The following is a 25,008-nucleotide window of genomic DNA, read 5'->3' as shown; positions in this document are numbered from 1 at the left end:
CATCGTGGTAGTTATACTGAGCTTATACTGTCTTTCATAGTAAGATACACCAAGATATGTGTTGCTTTCGCAAATATTTTGTTCATTGGTTTTGCAAAAGTCTGTTGATTGGTCAGTCACTGGGTTAATTTGTTTTGATTGGTCAGTCATTGGGTTCATTGTTTTACAATATGTTCAAATCAAACTGTATTTATATAGAACATTTCAGACATGGATTCAACACAATGCGCTTCACAGGAAACTGATAAAGCAATGAAAATAAAAGACTGAAATATTTACTACACAACAAACAAAGAATAACCAAACAATGAAAGACTAATGATCATTCTAAGGAAACTACATTGATTAAAATAGTAAGAATAGGATGTAATGACTCCTGGCACAAACTATAAGCTTGATTTACGACATTGTTAGTAAACAATATAATTATACAAAAAATAAATTGTAAGTTCGTTGCATAAATAATTATGATTACTAAATGTTACATTATGTATTATTATCAAAACCGAATGTACATCCCTTTGGAAATATGTTTTGGCAATAATTAATAAAGACAATTAGCAATTGAATGTTGTAAAGAAATACTGTGTAAATACTAGGAGTGATGTAGGATTGTTCATAAACTTCAAGAACGTTAAAATTAGGTTCAGTGGAATTGTTGAAACCATTCGAAAAAAAACGTTTTTTTCAACGTTCAACCAAAACCGAACGTAGATTGGACGTCGGGCATAGTCTTCTTTTCAATGACACTAGGTGGGATAGCCCCAATGTCAAAACAGTTGTAACATTTTATCAACACAAATATATTACCTGTATTTTTTTTTTATACACCTTATTAACTGCACAAACACCAAAAACACTTTTGTTTTGTCAATTAACAATAAATCACTTATATAGATTAGGGGGGAAATCAGATTGTTTCTTGCTGTTGAAACTAACGCAACTAAACATGGAAATGGGAGATATCTTTTACCTCACTGGTTAGATGATCTGCAGAAGACAGTCAGCTACATGTTGGAGTGACGCATTTAAATGTAGGCGTCCCCAAAACGAAGAGAAATGCAACACTTATTCTTCATCACTCATATCGATATCACTTGGAAATAAATTGCACGGGAGGGGGGAGAAGAGGTTGCACGTCCTGTTAAAACTAACAGCTCAAACACCACACGGAATCTGGGAATAATGTGTACATCAGGACAATTTGTAGAAAACAGCACGCTACATTTTGAAGTGTTGCATTTTGATTCAAGTGGGTCGCTAATGCAAAACTTTGTTTTGTTAAATCACATAAATAGGTCTCTTTCAAAACCTGTATTTTCCCCCTTATGAGGCTCATATCCATGTCATGCTGAAATCAATAGATCAGGGGACAAACGTTTAGGCTTCTACATTGTGACATCATTAGAATTCTCCTACTACAATGTTAAAACATTCTACATTATGACATCATTAGAATACTTCTACTACAATGTTAAAGCATTCTACATTGTGACATCACTAGAATTCTCCTACTACAATGTTAAAACATTCTACATTGTGACATCACTAGAATTCTCCTACTACAATGTTAAAACATTCTACATTGTGACATCATTTCATTGATATCATGGAACAACTCCTTCATGTATGTACTTTCTGATGTTTAATCAGAGCTCTTTTATCAGAGTATCTCTTCCCACATTGATCACAGCTATAAGGTTTCTCTCCTGTGTGTGTTCTCTGGTGTATAGTCAGATGGCTAGACGTAACAAAACTCTTTCCACATTGATCACAGCTGTAAGGTTTCTCTCCTGTGTGTATTCTCTGGTGTGATTGCAATGTATATAATTTTGAAAAGGTCTTCCCACAGTCAGAGCAGCTATAAGGTTTCTCTCCAGTGTGAATTCTCTGGTGTGATTGCAATGTAGATGATTTTGAAAAGCTCTTCCCACAGTCAGAGCAGCTATAAGGTTTATCTCCAGTGTGAATTCTCTGGTGTGTTTTCAGGCTGCTTGTATCAGTAAAACCCTTCCCACACTGATCACAGTTATAAGGTTTTTCTCCAGTGTGAATTCTCTGGTGTGTTTTCAGGCTGTTTGTGTTATTACAACTCTTCCCACATTGAAAACAGCTATAAGGTTTTTCCCCAGTGTGAATTCTCTGGTGCACTTTCAGTGAATCTGATCTTGAGTAACTCTTTCCACAGTCAAAGCAGTGATGAGGTTTCTCTCCTGTGTGTGTTCTCTGGTGTGTAGTCAGATGGCTAGACGAAGAAAAACTCTTCCCACATTGATCACAGCTATGGGGTTTCTCTGCGGTGTGTATTCTCTGGTGTGCTTTCAGATTACTTGATCTAGTAAAACTCTTCCCACATTGATCACAGCCATAAGGCTTCTCTCCTGTGTGGATTCTCAAATGTTTTTTAAGATCTGCTGAAGAGGTGAATCTCTTCCCACAGTCAGAGCAGCAGTGAGAATTCTCTCCAGTGTGAATTCTCAGGTGAAGTTGTAGTGAATCTGATCTTGAGTAACTCTTCCCACAATCAGAGCAGCGGTGAAGTTTCTTCCCTGTGGGTCTCTGCCGGTGTTTTATCAGACGTTCTGATGTGGAGAGACTCTTCTCTTCCTTGTCAGCATCATGATGTTGTTCTCCTGTGTGAACCACAAAGTCAGACAGATGGTTAAAGGCTCACAATAGTAGAAGTCAACTGTTTATTTTAGCAAAACAAATGTGATGCCCAGGATGTTGAACAACAATTAACGTTCTTAATGAATGTTTAAATGCGTTTACAAACTTATTTGACAATTGGCTTAATATGAGTCAGTGATCAACAACAGTCGTATTTAGTCTTATTTTTTCACTTTTGTATTAAAATTGATGATTCTAGACACTGTGTTTGCTAAAACTGCCCGCATGTGCTTGCAGAAAGTCGTCCCTGCCAATCCAGAAACCGTTAGTTAAGGATGAAGTAAATCTGCATGGAGCAACATGCAGATTCTCAAATCATTTTTTTTTTTAAATGCTTCAGCCTGTAAAATGCTCTTTGGCTCTTTGCTACTAGCTTGTCAAGGAGCGTTAGCATTCATAAGTTATTACAGTTGCTGAAACCCTAAGCAGACTTTTAGTCAGCAATATAGGCCGCTCCCTGCTAATGAGGAAACTGCAAGTTATGAATATAATAAGCACTGCGTGGAGCAAAAATGGTGAGTGAAGATTTTATACTGAACAGAAACTATAAACGCAACATGCAACAATTTCAAATATTTTTTCCTGAGTTAGAGTTCGTATAAGGAAATCATTAGGCCCTAATCTATGGATTTCACATGACTGGGAATACAGATATCCATCTGTTGGTCACAGATTCCCTAAAAAAAAGTTATGGGTGTGGATCAGAAAGCCAGTCCGTATCTGGTGTGACCACCATTTGTCTCATGCAGCAGGACACATCTCCTTCACATAGAGTTGATCAGGCTGTTGATTGCGGCTTGTGGAATGTTGTCCCACTCCTCTTCAATGGCTGTGCGAATTTGCTAGATATTGGTGCGAACTAGAACACGATGTCGTACACAATCCAGAGCATCCCAAACATGCTCAATGGGTGACATGTCTGGTGAGTATGCTAGGCCATGGAAGAACTGGGTCATTTTCAGCTTCCAGGAATAGTGGTGATGGCAAGGGATGAATGGCACGACTAAAGGACTCAGGATCTCGTCTCGGTATCTCTGTGCATTCAAACTGCCATCAATAAAATGCAATTGTGTTTAATTTCTGTAGCTTATGCCTGCCCATACTATAACCCCACAGCCACCATAGGGCACTCTGTTCACAACGTTGACATCAGCAAACCGCTTACTCACACGATACACGTGGTCTGCAGTGTGAGGCCGGTTGGACGTACTGACAAATTCTATACAAAAAATTGAAGGGGGCTTATGGTAGAGAAATTAACATTCAATTATCTGGCAACAGCACAGGTGGACATTCCTGTAGTCAGCATGCCAATTGCATGCTCCTTCAAAACTTCAGACATCTGTGGCATTGTGTTGTGTGACAAAATGGCACATTTTAGAGTGGCCATTTATTGTCCCCAGCACAAGGTGCACCTGTGTAAGGATCATGTTGTTTAATCAGCTTTTTGATAAGCCACACCTGGATGGATTATCTTTGCAAAGGAGAAATGCTCACTAACAGGGATGTAAACTAGGAAATTCAGTTAAGAACAACTTCAGAACAGTGGGTTAACCGTGTTCAGGGGCAGAACAACAGATTTTTACCTTGTTCGCTCAGGGATTCGATCTAGCAACCTTTCGGTTACTGGCCCAATGCTCTAACCACTAGGCTACCGGCCGCTTGTGAGTGCATTTAACACTACTTTCTGATTATAATTGTAAGGCTCGTTTAAATGTCCTGCTTAATCTAATGTTTGCGTCATCGTCGCAAATCAACTGCTTTATAATTTTAAAAAACAATTCAACCAGTAAAATTATCGTTGGCTAGCTTTTGCTACCAGCCTGTCAATGAGCGTTAGCATTCAAGCTAACAAATGTTGCATCCAAAATAGGTATTTTGCAACTATCACAACCAAATATCTTAGCGACTGTTCAAGCAACAATCAAAACAATTGTAAAGCCTATGAAAACACCAACAAGTGTTTTGGTTTAGAAGTAATAACCTGGTAAATCTAGACTGCTGAATGGTCCCAGATGGTGAACAGTTTATTTAGTAATAACCTGGTAAATCTAGACTGCTGAATGGTCCCAGATGGTGAACAGTTTATTTAGTAATAACCTGGTAAATCTAGACTGTTGAATGGTCCCAGATGGTGAACAGTTTATTTAGTAGTAACCTGGTAAATCTAGACTGCTGAATGGTCCCAGATGGTGAACAGTTTATTTAGTAATAACCTGGTAAATCTAGACTGTTGAATGGTCCCAGATGGTGAACAGTTTATTTAGTAATAACCTGGTAAATCTAGACTGTTGAATGGTCCCAGATGGTGAAACAGTTTATTTAGTAATAACCTGGTAAATCTAGACTGTTGAATGGTCCCAGATGGTGAACAGTTTATTTAGTAATAACCTGGTAAATCTAGACTGTTGAATGGTCCCAGATGGTGAACAGTTTATTTAGTAATAACCTGGTAAATCTAGACTGTTGAATGGTCCCAGATGGTGAACAGTTTATTTAGTAATAACCTGGTAAATCTAGACTGTTGAATGGTCCCAGATGGTGAACAGTTTATTTAGTAATAACCTGGTAAATCTAGACTGTTGAATGGTCCCAGATGGTGAACAGTTTATTTAGTAATAACCTGGTAAATCTAGACTGTTGAATGGTCCCAGATGGTGAACAGTTTATTTAGTAATAACCTGGTAAATCTAGACTGTTGAATGGTCCCAGATGGTGAACAGTTTATTTAGTAATAACCTGGTAAATCTAGACTGTTGAATGGCCCCAGATGGTGAATATCAGTTGTTTTCCCCCACGGTGGTCATTCTACTTGTTTATGACGTGACTCTGAGTCATCAGGTTGCCATGGGCTACATGGGGTGTTTTGGTTTCACTCTGGGTTGAGTAGACAAACAGAAAGGGTACAAAGCCTCTCCTATTTCAGTGGCTGATAATACAGGGGGCGATCCAGGATTGGTCCATTTTAGTTTTAAACTAATAGTATACTGTATATGAGTTTCTATTAATGAAGAGGACAATGTGGGACATTGGGATCACATTTCTTAATGATTGAAAAAACATTTCATGCAGTTCCACGTGTGAACGTACAGGGACAAATGTTATAATCTCCACCCGGCACAGCCAGAAGAGGACTGGCCACCCCTCATAGCCTGGTTCTTCTCTAGGTTTCTAATCTCCACCCGGCACAGCCAGAAGAGGACTGGCCATCCCTCATAGCCTGGTTCCTCTCTAGGTTTTGGCCTTTCTAGGGAGTTTTTCCTAGCCACTGTGCTTCTACACCTGCATTGCTTGCTGTTTGGGGTTTTAGGCTGGGTTTCTGTACAGCACTTTGAGATATCAGCTGATGTAAGGGCTTTATAAATACATTCGATTTGATATATACACTGAGTGTACAAAACATTATGAACAGCTGCTCTTTCCATGACAGACTGACCAGGTGAATCCAGGTTAAAGATCCTTATTGATGTTATTTGTTAAACCCAGTCCAATCAGTGTAGATGAAGGGGGAGGAGACAGGTTAAAGATATGATCCTTATTGATGTTATTTGTTAAACCCAGTCCAATCAGTGTAGATGAAGGGGGAGGAGACAGGTTAAAGATATGATCCTTATTGATGTTATTTGTTAAATCCAGTCCAATCAGATGAAAGGGAGGAGACAGGTTAACCACCTAGAGCTGAAAACGAATTAGCATAATACAAAACCCACCATTTAAATGTAGGCCGTCATTGTAAATAAGAAAAGTTTTAAATAAACTTTTAAATAAATATATTAGAAAATGTGTCTGTTTAAACTGCAGTGAAAAGTGATAGAGATACATCAGGGTTTGTCAGACCATGAGACATCCTGAAAATCAGTCTTCTCACAAAAAACATCGGAACAGTTTTTAGCTACACAATAATATGATCCCTCTGTAGAAAGGTAAGTCTCTCACCAACACTTACATGTGGACACACAGAAGCCTGACAAGACTGGTCTGAAGGTAAAAGGTGAAATAAAACATGTCAACCGACCAAGTCTCAGGGCTGACACTTTGTTGCTGATTAAATCCCACATCAAATCTGCAGTTGTGACAATAACAAATCTGTCATTCCACCACTTCATAAACGTTTATGATGTAACAATGATGTGATGATGTAATTCCACATTCCACCACTGTTTAGGTAATAAGATGGATGGGGCTGGAGAAATGTAACTACTCTCAAATTCATAGACAGACCTATGGATGCAAGGACTGACCATCCATGATATAACATTATAGTTTCAACCATGTTGAGGCTATACAGTGGTGGTTTACATAGTTTCTAAACATTGGAGTAAAAAAAGCTTATTTTGGGTTCTGATGGGGTACAACAGTTGAACTAAGCTCATAAGGCATGTGTTATATTCTTAAAGAATCAATGGCTATAAATAAATAATTTAAAAGTCACAATATGGATGTTGTAATTACAGATTTCCCCTTTAACACCACAAATCAGTTCAACAACTGCAGAGTTTGTGCCTCTGTTTTTAAGACAGTACTTACTAGTGTTAATCAGGGCCCGGTTTTCCAAAAGCATCTTATGACTAAGTTCATCATTAGAACCATTGGATGCCTTAAGATGGCTTTGGGAAACCGGGCCCAGATATCCAGTTTCCTCCTCTTCTTCCTCCTCCTTTTTCAGTGTAACAGTCATCTCCTCCTCCTCCTCTTTCACTCCAAAAACTGCATCCTCCTCTTCTTTTACTGTAACATCCTCCTCCTCTTTCACTCTGAACGCGTCTTTCTCTTCTTCTTTCACTGTAACAGCCTCACCCTCTACTTGTTTTTGTATTGTAACATCTTTCTCTTCCTCCTCCTCTTTCACGAGAGCTTCTTTCTCCATCCAGACGACCTCTTCTTCTTTGTCAGGAGGAGAGTAGCTCAGTGAACTCATGGTCGGAGATGTTAGCTAGCTAGGCTAATGCTAACTTAACCAGCCAGCTAGCTGACTAATAACAACGTAAATGTGACAGTAAATGGTATAACTAACGTTAGACGACAGAAATGTGTTTACAACACAGTGGCTAATATACACGAAAGCGTCTAAAGAGCTTTATTGGTTCGTCTATGTTGTCTATCAAGCTACCGAGGTGTCTGACTAACTGTTGCTGCTGTTGAAAGAAGCGTTCCGTCCACTAGATTATACGTCACACCAGCAGCATCGGCTTAAAGTCGCAGACCGCCATCTGCTGACTGGAGGGGGTAACGCAGTTGAGTAAAATGTATATTTAATTTTCAGACAAGTTACAAGTACAACTGAATGCATTCAACTGAAATATGTCCGCATTTAACCCTGAATCAGAGAGGTCGGGGGGTAGGAATCATTAGTTTTTACTCACCAATGTAACAACACAGTGTGGCTAAAGATGTAGTAAATTCATTGTAGTCACGATCTGGTTAACTATAAGTTACAAACTGTTATTTTTGCGTTATTACATATTTATGAACTTATTTCCGGATATCGTCCCACAATGCATTATTTCTCAAGTTCACCTGGTTAAATAAAGGTGAAATTTAGGGCTTTAATGTAGTTTTAATGAAATTACATCTAAATAACATTTATTCAACCACTGTGTGCCCAGTGGGAAGAGTGAACTCTGTATTTTTGAGGTTCGTTGCATGACTGTCTGTTTATGTCACAAGAGAGCTCTTTTGGCACCTTTTGGGTGGAATACAGTCACGGTTAGTGAGGTGAATGATTAAGTTGAAGCCTTAGTCGAAGGAAACTCCATCAGGGTTACTAAGGTGAAGGATTAAGTTGAAGCCTTAGTGGAAGGAAACTCCATCAGGGTTACTGAGGTGAAGGATTAAGTTGAAGCCTTAGTGGAAGGAAACTCCATCAGGGTTACTGAGGTGAGGGATTAAGTTGAAGCCTTAGTCGAAGGAAACTCCATCAGGGTTACTGAGGTGAAGGATTAAGTTGAAGCCTTAGTCGAAGGAAACTCCATCAGGGTTACTGAGGTGAAGGATTAAGTTGAAGCCTTGGTGGAAGGAATCTCCATCAGGGTTACTGAGGTGAAGGATTAAGTTGAAGCCTTAGTCGAAGGAAACTATCAGGGTTACTGATTCATTCCAACCAATAAGGGCTCTTGGACACACTCCGGGGCTCTGCACCTGCACACTTTAAGTTAGAGCGTGTTTTGCCATCTAGAGAAAATAAGTGTTTGATGCTGATGGACCATTCGCATGCTGTTTCCTTACTAAAGGGTTGTATAATATAAAACCAACACATGCAGACACAGCTGCTTCAGCAGTTCTTACTGTTCATTTCTTAACAGGAGCAACAATTGATCAGAATCATTTTACAAATACATCCAGTGCCGCTTCTGGATTCACTTCCTGGTACACATCAGACCAACACACATGTTGAACTTCCACTTCCTGGTACACATCAGACCAATATACATGTTGAACATCCACTTCCTGATACACATCAGACCAACATACATGTTTAACATCCACTTCCTGATACACATCAGACCAACATACATGTTTAACATCCACTTCCTGATACACATCAGACCAACATACATGTGAAACTTCCACTTCCTGATACACATCAGACCAACATACATGTTTAACATCCACTTCCTGATACACATCAGACCAACATACATGTTTTACATCTTCAACAACAACAAAAAGTCCTGAGAAAACATTTTGTAAGATCTCTTATAAATGATTTTATTACCACAATGTTATGGTCACTACAGCCAATGGGAACTTATATTGCTGTGGAGCAAAGCTAAAATAGCTAGCTGGTAAATTAGTCTTTTCCCCCAAAGCCCATTGGCAAGACCGCTAATACATCCTCCCCTCACACGAAGACCGCTAATACATCCTCCCCTCACACGAAGACCGCTAATACATCCTCATACATCCTCCCCTCACACGAAGACCGCTAATACATCCTCCCCTCACACGAAGACCGCTAATACATCCTCCCCTCACACGAAGACCGCTAATACATCCTCCCCTCACACGAAGACCGCTATAATACATCCTCCCCTCACACGAAGACCGCTATAATACATCCTCCCCTCACACGAAGGCTCAAAATGCTTAGAGTTGCTCCTATTTGAATCCCTGGTCATTACGATGTGTCAGTTTCGTTTCTCCTTTTCAGAAAGCTCCATCACAGACCTTTTCTTGACGAGGAAGTGTGTGGGCGTTACACATGCAAATAGCGCGCATATTAGAACGAATCAAAAAGGAGCTCAAAGTCAATAAGAATTGTGTGTGTGTGTGTGTGTGTGTGTGTGTGTGTGTGTGTGTGTGTGTGTGTGTGTGTGTGTGTGTGTGTGTGTGTGTGTGTGTGTGGTGGGGCTGAAGCTATTGACCAGGAAGTTGATGGGAATTTTTTTTAATTTCTAGACAAAATTTAAAAAATGTTTAAATGTTTATTTAACTAAATAGCTAACAATATTGTATTGAGACGTACAAAGGGAAGCAAGTGTTAATTGATTAGTGAAGATTTTTAATGAGTGAGAAAAAAATAAAATGTAACATCTACTACAGATCTGTATTTAAATGTCTTATTCAGCCATTTAAACAAACAGATAGTATGCTCCTATATGTAACAGACTAGGTCTATACTGCTCCTACATGTAACAGACTAGGTCTATACTGCTGCTACATGGTGTAACAATACATCATGTAGATGTATATAATGACCAGATTAGGTCTATACTGCTGCTACATGGTGTAACAATACATCATGTAGATGTATATAATGACCAGATTAGGTCTATACTGCTCCTACATGGTGTAACAATACATCATGTAGATGTATATAATGAACAGACTAGGTCTATACTGCTCCTACATGGTGTAACAATACATCATGTAGATGTATATAATGAACAGACGAGGTCTATACTGCTCCTACATGGTGTAACAATACATCATGTAGATGTATATAATGACCAGATTAGGTCTATACTGCTCCTACATGGTGTAACAATACATCATGTAGATGTATATAATGAACAGACGAGGTCTATACTGCTCCTACATGGTGTAACAATACATCATGTAGATGTATATAATGAACAGACTAGGTCTATACTGCTCCTACATGGTGTAACAATACATCATGTAGATGTATATAATGAACAGACTAGGTCTATACTGCTCCTACATGTAACAGTACATAGATGTATATAATGAATGTTCACTAATGGCGTTACACATTTTAATTATATCAAGAAAAAACATTTGCATTTATCAAAAGTGTTTTACAATCAGCACCTGTGTTCTCTCTAACATGGTGGAATAATACTGATGGGAACATTGATGAGGTCACCACATGGTCAAATGTATGTGGACACCACTTCAAATGATTGGATTTAGCTATTTCAGTAAGACCCTTTTGCTCACAGGTGTATAAAATAAGAGTAGACATTATTTGGGTATGATTTTAACAGAATAAGAACTTTGAAAAGTTGGATTTCCACAATTACTTTAAAATAACATTAACCGGTTCCCAAGCTTTTCAAAAATAATAGTAGAGATCACTTTCGTTATCGGTTCTGTTTCTGTTCCTCAAATGTTTTGCTCTTTTCCGGGTTTAGGTTCTGTTCCCTGAACCGGTTCCAAGTCCTGCTCCTCACTGGGCGCGTTGGAAAGAGCGCGTGTATTCTCTCATGCCTTTTCAGGTTCCCTAACCGTGTAAAATCCTTTCCACACAGAGAGCAATGGTAAGATGTCTCCCCTGTATGTGTCTTTTCATGCTCCTTCAGGTTCCCTAACTGTGTAAAGCTCTTTCCACACTGGGAGCATTGGTAAGGCTTTTCTCCTGTGTGTGTTTTTTCGTGCATATTCAGGTTCCCTAACAAGGTAAAACCCTTTCCACACTGGGAGCATTGGAAAGGTTTCTCTCCTGTGTGTATTCTTTTATGTTCCTTCAGATGCCCTAACCGTGTAAAACCTTTTCCACACTGAGAACACTGGAAAGGTTTCTCTCCCGTGTGTATTCTTTTATGTACTTTTAGGCTCCCTAACTTGGTAAAATCCTTTCCACACAGAGAGCAACGGTAAGAGTTCTCCCCTGTGTGTGTCCTTTCATGCTCCTTCAGGTTCCCTAACTTGGTAAAACGTTTTCCACACTGAGAGCATTGTAAGGGGTTCTCTCCTGTGTGTGTTCCCTCATGCTTTTTCAGGTTCCCTAATCGTGTAAAACCCTTTCCACACTGGGAGCATTGGTAAGGCTTCTCTCCTGTGTGTATTCTCTCATGCCTTTTCAGGGTCCCTAACTGGGTAAAACTCTTTCCACACTGGGAGCATTGGAAAGGTTTCTCCCCTGTGTGTATTTTCTCATGCTTTTTCAGCTTACATAACCACTTAAAACTCTTATTACACTGGGAGCAGTGGTGTGGTCTCGCTGGTTTGGGCGTCTCTGGGTCTCGTTCCCCTGAAGGACCCTTTCCACGGTCAGAGTGAGAGTCTGGTCTCTCGCCTGCCAAAGACAAACATAATATTTGGTTAAAAACAGAGAGACGTAAATTAAATCTCCACATGATAAAACAGTCTTCCTATGACGTAACTGCAAAATACACAGGCAATGAATATATTGATCGGGGAACTAGTTGCTGAGGAAAGTGGCTGTTGTAAAAACTACCAATGAATATATTAATCGGGGAACTAGTTGCTGAGGAAAGTGGCTGTTGTAAAAACTACCAATGAATATATTAATCGGGGAACTAGTTGCTGAGGAAAGTGGCTGTTGTAAAAACTACCAATGAATATATTGATCGGGGAACTAGTTGCTGAGGAAAGTGGCTGTTGTAAAAACTACCAATTAATATATTGATCGGGGAACTAGTTGCTGAGGAAAGTGGCTGTTGTAAAAACTACCAATGAATATATTGATCGGGGAACTAGTTGCTGAGGAAAGTGGCTGTTGTAAAAACTACCAATTAATATATTGATCGGGGAACTAGTTGCTGAGGAAAGTGGCTGTTGTAAAAACTACCAATGAATGTATTGAACGGGGAACTAGTTGCTGAGGAAAGTGGCTGTTGTAAAAACTACCAATGAATATATTGATCGGGGAACTAGTTGCTGAGGAAAGTGGCTGTTGTAAAAACTACCAATTAATATATTGATCGGGGAACTAGTTGCTGAGGAAAGTGGCTGTTGTAAAAACTACCAATGAATGTATTGAACGGGGAACTAGTTGCTGAGGAAAGTGGCTGTTGTAAAAACTACCAATGAATGTATTGATCGGGGAACTAGTTGCTGAGGAAAGTGGCTGTTGTAAAAACTACCAATGAATATATTGATCGGGGAACTAGTTGCTGAGGAAAGTGGCTGTTGTAAAAACTACCAATGGGCTTGTCGAGTAACCCCCCCCCTCCTCTAATGGTGATGAATCACACAGGTTCAGGAGGGGATAAAAGATGGGCTTGTCCCCCCCCCCCCCCCCCCTCCTCCTCCTCTCCCCTAACAGATTCAGCAGTGTGGACAAACAAACAAAAACTAGACGGATAAAGGAATAGAGCATCTAAACAGAGTCAAGCTACTGAGGGTGTAAAACATTAACTAATAACCAGGGGTCAGAGTTTATAGAACATTAACTAATAACCAGTGGTCAGAGTTTATAGAACATTAACTAATAACCAGTGGTCAGAGTTTATAGAACATTAACTAATAACCAGTGGTCAGAGTTTATAGAACATTAACTAATAACCAGTGGTCAGAGTTTATAGAACATTAACTAATAACCAGTGGTCAGAGTTTATAGAACATTAACTAATAACCAGTGGTCAGAGTATATAGAACATTAACTAATAGAACTAATAACCAGTGGTCAGAGTTTATAGAAAATTAACTAATAGAGCTAATAACCAGTGGTCAGAGTTTATACATTAACTAATAACCAGTGGTCAGAGTATATAGAACATTAACTAATAACCAGTGGTCAGAGTTTATAGAACATTAACTAATAACCAGTGGTCAGAGTTTATAGAACATTAACTAATAACCAGTGGTCAGAGTTTATAGAACATTAACTAATAACCAGTGGTCAGAGTTTATAGAACATTAACTAATAACCAGTGGTCAGAGTTTATAGAACATTAACTAATAACCAGTGGTCAGAGTTTATAGAACATTAACTAATAACCAGTGGTCAGAGTTTATAGAACATTAACTAATAGAACTAATAACCAGTGGTCAGAGTTTATACATTAACTAATAGAGCTAATAACCAGTGGTCAGAGTTTATAGAACATTAACTAATAACCAGTGGTCAGAGTTTATAGAACATTAACTAATAACCAGTGGTCAGAGTTTATAGAACATTAACTAATAACCAGTGGTCAGAGTTTATAGAACATTAACTAATAACCAGTGGTCAGAGTTTATAGAACATTAACTAATAACCAGTGGTCAGAGTTTATAGAACATTAACTAATAACCAGTGGTCAGAGTTTATAGAACATTAACTAATAACCAGTGGTCAGAGTTTATAGAACATTAACTAATAACCAGTGGTCAGAGTTTATAGAACATTAACTAATAACCAGTGGTCAGAGTTTATAGAACATTAACTAATAACCAGTGGTCAGAGATTATAGAACATTAACTAATAACCAGTGGTCAGAGTTTATACATTAACTAATAACCAGTGGTCAGAGTTTATACATTAACTAATAACCAGTGGTCAGAGTTTATAGAACATTAACTAATAACCAGTGGTCAGAGTTTATAGAACATTAACTAATAGAACTAATAACCAGTGGTCAGAGTTTATACATTAACTAATAGAGCTAATAACTAGTGGTCAGAGTTTATAGAACATTAACTAATAGAACTAATAACCAGTGGTCAGAGTTTATACATTAACTAATAGAGCTAATAACCAGTGGTCAGAGTTTATAGAACATTAACTAATAACCAGTGGTCAGAGTTTATAGAACATTAACTAATAACCAGTGGTCAGAGTTTATAGAACATTAACTAATAACCAGTGGTCAGAGTTTATAGAACATTAACTAATAACCAGTGGTCAGAGTTTATACATTAACTAATAACCAGTGGTCAGAGTTTATAGAACATTAACTAATAACCAGTGGTCAGAGTTTATAGAACATTAACTAATAACCAGTGGTCAGAGTTTATAGAACATTAACTAATAACCAGTGGTCAGAGTTTATAGAACATTAACTAATAACCAGTGGTCAGAGATTATAGAACATTAACTAATAACCAGTGGTCAGAGTATATAGAACATTAACTAATAGAACTAATAACCAGTGGTCAGAGTTTATACATTAACTAATAGAGCTAATAACTAGTGGTCAGAGTTTATAGAACATTAACTAATAACCAGTGGTCAGAGTTTATAGAACATTAACTAATAGAACTAATAACCAGTGGTCAGAGTTTATACATTAACTAATAGAGCTAATAACCAGTGGTCAGAGTTTATAGAACATTAACTAATAACCAGTGGTCAGAGTTTATAGAACATTAACTAATAACCAGTGGTCAGAGTTTATAGAACATTAACTAATAACCAGTGGTCAGAGTTTATAGAACATTAACTAATAACCAGTGGTCAGAGATTATAGAACATTAACTAATAACCAGTGGTCAGAGATTATAGAACATTAACTAATAACTAGTGGTCAGAGTTTATAGAACATTAACTAATAACCAGGGGTCAGAGTTTATAGAACATTAACTAATAACCAGTGGTCAGAGATTATAGAACATTAACTAATAACCAGTGGTCAGAGTTTATAGAACATTAACTAATAACTAGTGGTCAGAGATTATAGAACATTAACTAATAACCAGTGGTCAGAGATTATAGAACATTAACTAATAACCAGTGGTCAGAGATTATAGAACATTAACTAATAACCAGTGGTCAGAGATTATAGAACATTAACTAATAACCAGTGGTCAGAGATTATAGAACATTAACTAATACCGATGGCCACAGTTTACAGATGTTATATATTTTTTTTTAATTTCACCTTTATTTAACCAGGTAGGCTAGTTGAGAACACCTTTATTTAACCAGGTAGGCTAGTTGAGAACACCTTTATTTAACCAGGTAGGCCAGTTGAGAACAAGTTCTCATTTACAACTGCGACCTGGCCAAGATAAAGCAAAGCAGTGCGACAAAAAACAACACAGAGTTACACATAGGATAAACAAAAGTACAGTCGATAACACAATAGAAAAATCTATATACAGTATCATCTACACAAACATATCAGTCCGTCTCATCTAAAAACTATATAATATAGTATATATATGTATCATATACACAATCATATCAGTTCGTAACATAATATAATACATAATATAATACATAACATAATATACACTACCGGTCAAAAGTTGACACACCTTCTCATTCCAGGGTTTCTCTTTATTTGTCCTCTTTACTACATTGTAGAATAGTAGTGAAGACATCAGAGCTTTATTTGTACTCATATATATATATATATATATATATATAGTAGTGAAGACATCAACACCATGAAATAACACGTATGAAATCATGTAGTAACCAAAAAAAGTGTTAAACTAATCAAAATATATTTCATATTTGAGTTTCTTCAAATAGCCACCCTTTGCCTTGATGACAGCTTTGCACACTCTTGGCATTCTCTCAACCAGTTTCATGAGATAGTCACCTGGAATACATTTCAATTAAATGGTGTGCCGTCCATGTTTCCATATGTGTAATTTCATAGTTGATGTCTTCACTATTATTCTACAATGTAGAAAACAGTACAAATAAAGAAAAACCCTGGAATGAGTAGGTGTTCTAAAACTCTGGAATGAGTAGGTGTTCTAAAACTCTGGAATGAGTAGGTGTTCTAAAACCCTGGAATGAGTAGGTGTTCTAAAACCCTGGAATGAGTAGGTGTTCTAAAACCCTGGAATGAGTAGGTGTTCTAAAACCCTGGAATGAGTAGGTGTTCTAAAACCCTGGAATGAGTAGGTGTTCTAAAACCCTGGAATGAGTAGGTGTTCTAAAACTTTTGATCAGCAGTGTATATGCATCATATATACAATCATATCAGTCTGTCTTACCTTAAACCATATAACATAACACAACAATATACACTGCTCAAAAAAATAAAGGGAACACTTAAACAACACAATGTAACTCCCAAGTCAATCACACTTCTGTGAAATCAAACTGTCCACTTAGGAAGCAACACTGATTGACAATACATTTCACATGCTGTTGTGCAAATGGAATAGACAACAGGTGGAAATTATAGGCAATTAGCAAGACAACCTCAATAAAGAAGTGGTTCTGCAGGTGGTGACCACAGACCACTTCTCAGTTCCTATGCTTCCTGGCTGATGTTTTGGTCACTTTTGAATGCTGGCGGTGCTTTCACTCTAGTGGTAGCATGAGATGGAGTCTACAACCCACACAAGTGGCTCAGGTAGGATGGCTCATCCAGGATGGCACATCAATGCAAGCTGTGGCAAGAAGGTTTGCTGTGTCTGTCAGCGTAGTGTCCAGAGCATGGAGGCGCTACCAGGAGACAGGCCAGTACATCAGGAAACGTGGAGGAGGCCGTAGGAGGGCAACAACCCAGCAGCAGGACCGCTACCTCTGCCTTTGTGCAAGGAGGAGCAAGAGGAGCACTGCCAGAGCCCTGCAAAATGACCTCCAGCAGGCCACAAATGTGCATGTGTCTGCTCAAACGGTCAGAAACAGACTCCATGAGGGTGGTAGGAGGGCCCGACGTCCACAGGTGGGGGTTGTGCTTACAGCCCAACACCGTGCAGGACGTTTGGCATTTGCCAGAGAACACCAAGATTGGCAAATTCGCCACTGGCGCCCTGTGCTCTTCACAGATGAAAGCAGGTTCACACGGAGCACATGTGACAGACGTGACAGAGTCTGGAGACGCAGTGGAGAATGTTCTGCTGCCTGCAACATCCTCCAGCATGACCAGTTTGGCGGTGGGTCAGTCATGGTGTGGGGTGGCATTTCTTTGGGGGGCCGCACAGCCCTCCATGTGCTCGCCAGAGGTAGCCTGACTGCCATTAGGTACCCGAGATGAGATCCTCAGACCCCTTGTGAGACCATATGCTGGTGCGGTTGGCCCTGGGTTCCTCCTAATGACAATGCTAGACCTCATGTGGCTGGAGTGTGTCAGCAGTTCCTGCAAGAGGAAGGCATTGATGCTATGGACTGGCCCGCCCATTCCCCAGACCTGAATCCAATTGAGCACATCTGGGACATCATGTCTCGCTCCATCCACCACCAGACTGTCCAGGAGTTGGCGGATGCTTTAGTCCAGGTCTGGGAGGAAATCCCTCAGGAGACCCTCCGCCACCTCACCAGGAGCATGCCCAGGCGTTGTAGGGAGGTGATACAGGCACATGAAGGCCACACACACTACTGAGCCTCATTTTGACTTGTTTTAAGGACATTACATCAAAGTTGGATCAGCCTGTAGTGTGGTTTTCCACTTTAATTTTGGGTGTGACTCCAAATCCAGACCTCCTTGGGTTGATAAATTTGATTTCCATTGATAATTTTTGTGTGATTTTGTTGTCAGCACATTCAACTATGTAAAGAAAAAAGTATTTAATAATAATATTTAATTCATTCAGATCTAGGATGTTATTTTAGTGTTCCCTTTATTCTTTTGAGCAGTGTTATTTCATTCATTCAGATCTAGTGTTATTTTAGTGTTCCCTTTATTCTTTTGAGCAGTGTTTCTGTATTATAAATACCATCATGGACTCTTACTGACAGTTGTGACTGCTTCGCCTGACATATTGTTGTCTCTACCTTCTTGCCCTTTGTGCTGTTGTCTGTGTCCAATAATGTTTGTACCATGTTTTGTGCTGCTACCATGTTGTTGTCATGTGGTGTTGCTGCCATGCTGTGTTGTCATCTTAGGTCTCTCTTTATGTAGTGTTGTCTCTCTTGTCGTGATGTGTGTTTACTCCTATATTTTTATTTAATTTATTTTTAATCCCAGGCCCCCTGTCCCCGCAGGAGACCTTTTGCCTTTTGGTAGGCCTTTAAGAATTTGTTCTTAACTGACTTGCCTAGTTACATACAGATTGAAATATATTCATATATTTTGTATTTAATCATGTCAGTCTGTCTTACCTTAACTAAAAACCATATAACAACTATACATGTAAAGCTTCTAATCATGTTTTGTTTTTTTATATTACTTTTCATGGGATGTTGAAGTGTAGAGATCAAAGCACTACAGAAAAAATATATATATATTTGGTCATATTTAAGGGAGATTATGTTACGTCTAGTCTGTGAGACCAGGCTGTAAACCAAGGTAGTTGATTTATTTTTTACTATGTTACGTCTAGTCTGTGAGACCAGGCTGTAAACCGAGGTAGTTGATTTATTTTTTACTATGTTACGTCTAGTCTGTGAGACCAGGCTGTAAACCAAGGTAGTTGATTTATTTTTTACTATGTTACGTCTAGTCTGTGAGACCAGGCTGTAAACCGAGGTAGTTGATTTATTTTTACTATGTTACGTCTAGTCTGTGAGACCAGGCTGTAAACAGAGGTATTTGTGATCAATATGATGAACCCATTTTCACAACATTTAAGAACCTGGTGATAGAAAACAGTGTGAATGTAATAATGACAATGGACTTAGGAGTAATTTAGTGAACTGGTAGTGTTTTCATTTGACTTAGAAAGAGTAGGACCAATAAGGACAATGGACTGACTCAGGAGTAATTTAGCGAACTGGTAGCGTTTTCATTTGATTTAGAAAGAGTTGGACCACATCAATTTCAATTGATTGTAGCAATATACCTGAGAACACAGTGTTTAAGTCAGTCAGTACAGAGACATTCACTTGACGTCCGGGCAATCCATTCTTCTTTCCATCAATAAATGCAAAAGGACAGCTGAAAGATGCCCTTTTCCCTAAACTTGATTTATTGTTTGGAGAGACGGGGTTCCATCCTCCCAGGTAGTGGGATGGTGTAGGATCCTTTAGGGTTAAAGTAGTGGGATGGTGTAGGATCCTTTAGGGTTAAAGTAGTGGATGGTGTAGGATCCTTTAGGGTTAAAGTAGTGGGCTGGTGTAGGATCCTTTAGGGTTAAAGTAGTGGGCTGGTGTAGGATCCTTTAGGGTTAAAGTAGTGGGCTGGTGTAGGATCCTATAGGGTTAAAGTAGTGGGCTGGTGTAGGATCCTATAGGGTTAAAGTAGTGGGCTGGTGTAGGATCCTTTAGGGTTAAAGTAGTGGGCTGGTGTAGGATCCTATAGGGTTAAAGTAGTGGGATGGTGTAGGATCCTTTAGGGTTAAAGTAGTGGGATGGTATAGGATCCTTTAGGGTTAAAGTAGTGGGATGGTGTAGGATCCTTTAGGGTTAAGTAGTGGGATGGTGTAGGATCCTTTAGGGTTAAAGTAGTGGGATGGTGTAGGATCCTATAGGGTTAAAGTAGTGGGCTGGTGTAGGATCTATAGGGTTAAAGTAGTGGGATGGAGTAGGATCCTTTAGGGTTCAAGTAGTGGGATGGGATGGTGTTGGATCCTTTAGGGTTAAAGTAGTGGGATGGGATAGGATCCTTTAGGGTTAAAGTAGTGGGATGGTGTAGGATCCTTTAGGGTTAAAGTAGTGGGATGGGGATGGTGTAGGATCCTTTAGGGTTAAAGTAGTGGGATGGGATAGGATCCTTTAGGGTTAAAGTAGTGGGCTGGTGTAGGATCCTTTAGGGTTAAAGTAGTGGGATGGGATGGTGTTGGATCCTTTAGGGTTAAAGTAGTGGGATGGTGTAGGATCCTTTAGGGTTAAAGTAGTGGGATGGTGTAGGATCCTTTAGGGTTAAAGTAGGGGGATGGGATGGTGTAAGATCCTTTAGGGTTAAAGTAGTGGGATGGGATGGTGTAAGATCCTTTAGGGTTAAAGTAGTGGGATGGTGTAGGATCCTTTAGGATTAAAGTAGTGAGCTGGGATGGTGTAGGATCCTTTAGGGTTAAAGTAGTGGGCTGGGATGGTGTAGGATCCTTTAGGGTTAAAGTAGTGGGCTGGGATGGTGTAGGATCCTATAGGGTTAAAGTAGTGGGATGGTGTAGGATCCTTTAGGGTTAAAGTAGTGGGCTGGTGTAGGATCCTTTAGGGTTAAAGTAGTGGGATGGGATGGTGTAGGATCCTATAGGGTTAAAGTAGTGGGATGGTGTAGGATCCTATAGGGTTAAAGTAGTGGGCTGGTGTAGGATCCTTTAGGGTTAAAGTAGTGGGATGGTGTAGGATCCTTAGGGTTAAAGTAGTGGGATGGTGTAGGATCCTTTAGGGTTAAAGTAGTGGGCTGGTGTAGGATCCTATAGGGTTAAAGTAGTGGGATGGTGTAGGATCCTTTAGGGTTAAAGTAGTGGGCTGGTGTAGGAACCTATAGGGTTAAAGTAGTGGGATGGTGTAGGATCCTTTAGGGTTAAAGTAGTGGGGATGGTGTAGGATCCTATAGGGTTAAAGTAGTGGGGTGGGATGGGATGGTGTAGGATCCTTTAGGGTTAAAGTAGTGGGATGGGATGGTGTAGGATCCTTTAGGGTTAAAGTAGTGGGATGGGATAGGATCCTATAGGGTTAAAGTAGTGGGATGGGATGGTGTAGGATCCTTTAGGGTTAAAGTAGTGGGATGGTGTAGGATCCTTTAGGGTTAAAGTAGTGGGATGGGATGGTGTTGGATCCTTTAGGGTTAAAGTAGTGGGATGGTGTAGGATCCTTTAGGGTTAAAGTAATGAGCTGGGATGGTGTAGGATCCTTTAGGGTTAAAGTAGTGGGATGGGATGGTGTGGGATCCTTTAGGGTTAAAGTAGTGGGCTGGGATGGTGTAGGATCCTTTAGGGTTAAAGTAGTGGGCTGGGATGGTGTAGGATCCTATAGGGTTAAAGTAGTGGGATGGTGTAGGATCCTTTAGGGTTAAAGTAGTGGGCTGGTATAGGATCCTTTAGGGTTAAAGTAGTGGGATGGGATGGTGTAGGATCCTATAGGGTTAAAGTAGTGGGATGGGATGGTGTAGGATCCTTTAGGGTTAAAGTAGTGGAATGGTGTAGGATCCTATAGGGTTGAAGTAGTGGGATGGTGTAGGATCCTTTAGGGTTGAAGTAGTGGGATGGTGTAGGATCCTTTAGGGCCAAAGTAGTGGCCTGGTGTAGGATCCTATAGGGCCAAAGTAGTGGGATGGCCTGGTGTAGGATCCTATAGGGCCAAAGTAGTGGATGGCCTGGTGTAGGATCCTATAGGGCCAAAGTAGTGGTATGGGTTGGTGTAGGATCCTATATGGCCAAAGTAGTGGGATGGGCTGGTGTAGGATCCTATAGGGCCAAAGTAGTGGGATGGGATGGTGTAGGATCCTATAGGGCCAAGTAGTGGATGGGCTGGTTAGGATCCTTCAGGCCAAAGTAGTGGGATGGGCTGGTGTAGGATCCTATAGGGCCAAGTTGTGGGATGGGCTGGTGTAGGATCCTATATGGCCAAAGTAGTGGGGATGGCTGGTGTAGGATCCTATAGGGTTAAAGTAGTGGGATGGTGTAGGATCCTTTAGGGTTAAAGTAGTGGGATGGTGTAGGATCCTTTAGGGTTAAAGTAGTGGGATGGTGTAGGATCCTATAGGGCCAAAGTTGTGGGATGGGATGGTTGTAGGATCCTATAGGGTTAAAGTAGTGGGATGGTGGTAGGAATCCGATAGGGTTAAAGTAGTGGGCTGGTGTAGGATCCTTTAGGGTTAAAGTAGTGGGAGTGGTGTAGGATCCTTTAGGGTTAAAGTAGTGGGCATGGTGTAGGATCCTATAGGGTTAAAGTAGTGGGATGGTGTAGGATCCTTTAGGGTTAAAGTAGTGGGCTGGTGTAGGATCCTATAGGGTTAAAGTAGTGGGATGGTGTAGTGATCCTTTAGGGTTTAGGTATGGGGCTGGTGTAGGATCCTTTAGGGTTAAAGTAGTGGGCTGGTGTAGGATCCTTTAGGGTTAAAGTAGTGGGATGGTGTAGGATCCTTTAGGGTTAAAGTAGTGGGCTGGTGTAGGATCCTATAGGGTTAAAGTAGTGGGCTGGTGTAGGATCCTATAGGGGGGGAGTGACCAAAATGTGCAAAATCACACCCTGACCTGCGAAAGGCAGCGATACAGCTTCTTGTGACAAGTCACATGAAGAAGAAGGGGTGACAAGAGCAAGACTTGGCTCTGATTATAAAAAGAAGATATGGGTGTTTTATAATCCCAAAGTCTAGGACCAAGAAACATGGAGAGGCAGCCTTGAGTTACTATGCCCCCAGACTCTGGACTAGCCTGCTAGAGAACCTGAGGGGGACCAAGAGGCATGGAGAGGCAAAGCCTTGAGTTACTATATAGGGCAGCAGGGTAGCCTAGTGGGTTAGAGCGGTGGACTAGTAACCGGAAGGTAAACCGGAAGGTTGCAAGGTACAAATCTGTCGTTCTGCCCCTGAACAGGCAGTTAACCCACTGTTCCTAAGCCATCATTGAAAATAAGAATTTGTTCTTAACTGACTTGCCTAGTTAAATAAAGGTAAAATAAAAATTTCAAAAAAACTATACCCCCAGACTCTGAACTAGCCTGCATGAGGGGGGCCGAAACTGTGGATAGATTTTAATAACACACCTTTTCAGCTTTGCTTTTCCTTCAAAGTAGTTACGTTTTTATTGTCACTCGTTGGCTTTCTGATCCTCTGTTTGTTGTGCAGTAAATATTTTTATTTTTTTAAATTCGTTTTAATTCCTGTAATGCTCATTCTGTTGCATTCCATGTCTGAAATGTGCTGCATAATAAATATTGATTTGATAGTGGGAGTGTGACTCTGTTACCGCGCGACTTTTCCCTTTAGTTCAACAACTGCAGTGGCTGTTTCTGTTGTAAAGACAGTAAGTAACTTACTGGGGTTAATCAGATGTCCAGTATCCCCCTCTTCTTCTTCCAATACGACAGTTATCTCTCCCTCCTCCTTCACTCCAAAAACGGGATCCTCCTCTTTCTCTTCCTTCACTGCAACATCCTCATCTTCTACTTTTGTTACTGTGACATCCTCCTCTTCCTTCTCCTCTTTTACGACAACGTTCAGCCACAGACCCTCTTTCTCCGTCCAGCAGACCTCCTCTTTCTTTAGCTGGAGGAGAGTAGCTCAGTGAACTCATGGTCGGGGATGTTAGCTAACAGTTAGCTATCTAGGCTAGCGAACTAAACCAGCCAGCTAGCTGACTAATAACAACAATGTACATATGAAATTAAATGGGATAACTAGCTAGACGACAGAAGTGAATTTAAACACAGTGGATAATATACATGAACGAGTCTAAAGAGCTGCAAGTTTCAGCTAGCAAGCTACCGAGGTGGCTGACCATTATCATTTAACTATAAAAGAACATGGCTGACTAGTTGGCTTATCAGTTAGTTACTACAGCCACAAATCACATTGGCTATCGTAAAAACAATATATGAAAACAAACATTACATTTTTTGTGTGTCTTCATTTAAGGTTAGGCATTATGTTAGGTTTAAAAATCTGGTTTTAATAAGAGAAGTTGTAGAATTGGGCGAGGTTTAGCCATAATTATTACTTTGTGACTGGGGTAACTAGTGACCACCGACTGGCTGTTGTTGTTTAAAGAAGAGTCCAGTTCACCACCACGTCACATTCTGCAGACTGGCCTGAAAGACTCACAGCGCCCTCTGCTGACTGGAGGGGGAAACGCAGTTGAGGGAATGTTTTTTTTTCTGACTACAAGTGAAAACAATTTCAACGGTTGTTTTTTTTTTTCCAATAATAATGTTGTATCACATTATATGAAAGGAACCTCAAAGTTTCGTATGAATCATTTAGGCTGTATCTGCTAAATATCATCCTATATTCCTCTCTGACCCTCTCTCTCCGTCTCCCTCTCTGCCCCTTGGCATATTGTCGGCCACAATCCATCTCTTCCCACTGCCATCCACTGGGCTTTCAATTCAAATCAAGGGGCTTTATTGGCATGGGAAACATATTGTAATGAAACGGCAGGGAGCAGGTCTCGAACCCTCGACCTTTTAGCCCGAAGTCCAGGGCTCCAGCGGCAGAGTCGATATCCCCGCTTATAACCCAGCGTTTCAATATGTTACATTGCCAATGCAGTGAAGTAGATTATAACATAGATTATATACACAAGTGAAATAAACAATAAAATGAACAGTAAACATTACACGCACAGAATTTCTAAAATCTAAAAAACATTACACTATTTTGTGGTGAGTGGAAACGCCAAGCGGATGCTTCATATTTATACATCCGTGAATGATCTGTCTCATTGTTCTGTGGTGATAGTGGAAGGACCGCTTCTTAC

At 40.0% G+C, this 25,008-nt stretch overlaps 2 protein-coding genes across 2 annotated transcripts; both read right to left on the bottom strand.

Annotated features, from left to right (window-relative positions):
• Positions 1–1,623: 1,623 nt before the first annotated feature.
• LOC109877550 (zinc finger protein 239-like) lies at positions 1,624–7,360 on the bottom strand. Its single transcript, XM_020469785.2, has 2 exons — positions 7,198–7,360; positions 1,624–2,633 (listed from the first exon to the last, which is right to left on the bottom strand). Exons 1-2 carry the CDS (start codon positions 7,346–7,348, stop codon positions 1,624–1,626), a joined length of 1,161 nt encoding a protein of 386 aa, XP_020325374.2. The 5' UTR covers positions 7,349–7,360.
• Positions 7,361–10,150: 2,790 nt separating this feature from the next.
• LOC109876322 (zinc finger protein 239-like) lies at positions 10,151–23,812 on the bottom strand (the record flags this gene model as incomplete). Its single annotated transcript, XM_031816636.1, has 2 exons — positions 10,151–12,151; positions 23,570–23,812. Coding segments are annotated over 2 exons (1,178 nt in total), but the record flags the coding sequence as incomplete, so codon positions are not given.
• Between the last annotated feature and the right edge of the window lie 1,196 nt (positions 23,813–25,008).

This window comes from Oncorhynchus kisutch, unplaced genomic scaffold, assembly GCF_002021735.2.
Source record: "Oncorhynchus kisutch isolate 150728-3 unplaced genomic scaffold, Okis_V2 scaffold843, whole genome shotgun sequence".
NCBI lineage: Eukaryota > Metazoa > Chordata > Actinopteri > Salmoniformes > Salmonidae > Oncorhynchus > Oncorhynchus kisutch.
Note: the sequence above shows the minus strand (reverse complement) of the source record. Positions and strands in the feature narration are given on the sequence as shown.

Bases quoted from the DNA above. Each gene is read 5' to 3' on its own strand.
- LOC109877550 (XM_020469785.2), bottom strand. From the start codon at position 7,348: ATGACTGTTACACTGAAAAAGGAGGAGGAAGAAGAGGAGGAAACTGGA. The intron at 2,634-7,197 runs GTAAGTACTGTC...TGGTTCACACAG, and splicing joins CCGGGCCCTGATTAACACTA to GAGAACAACATCATGATGCT.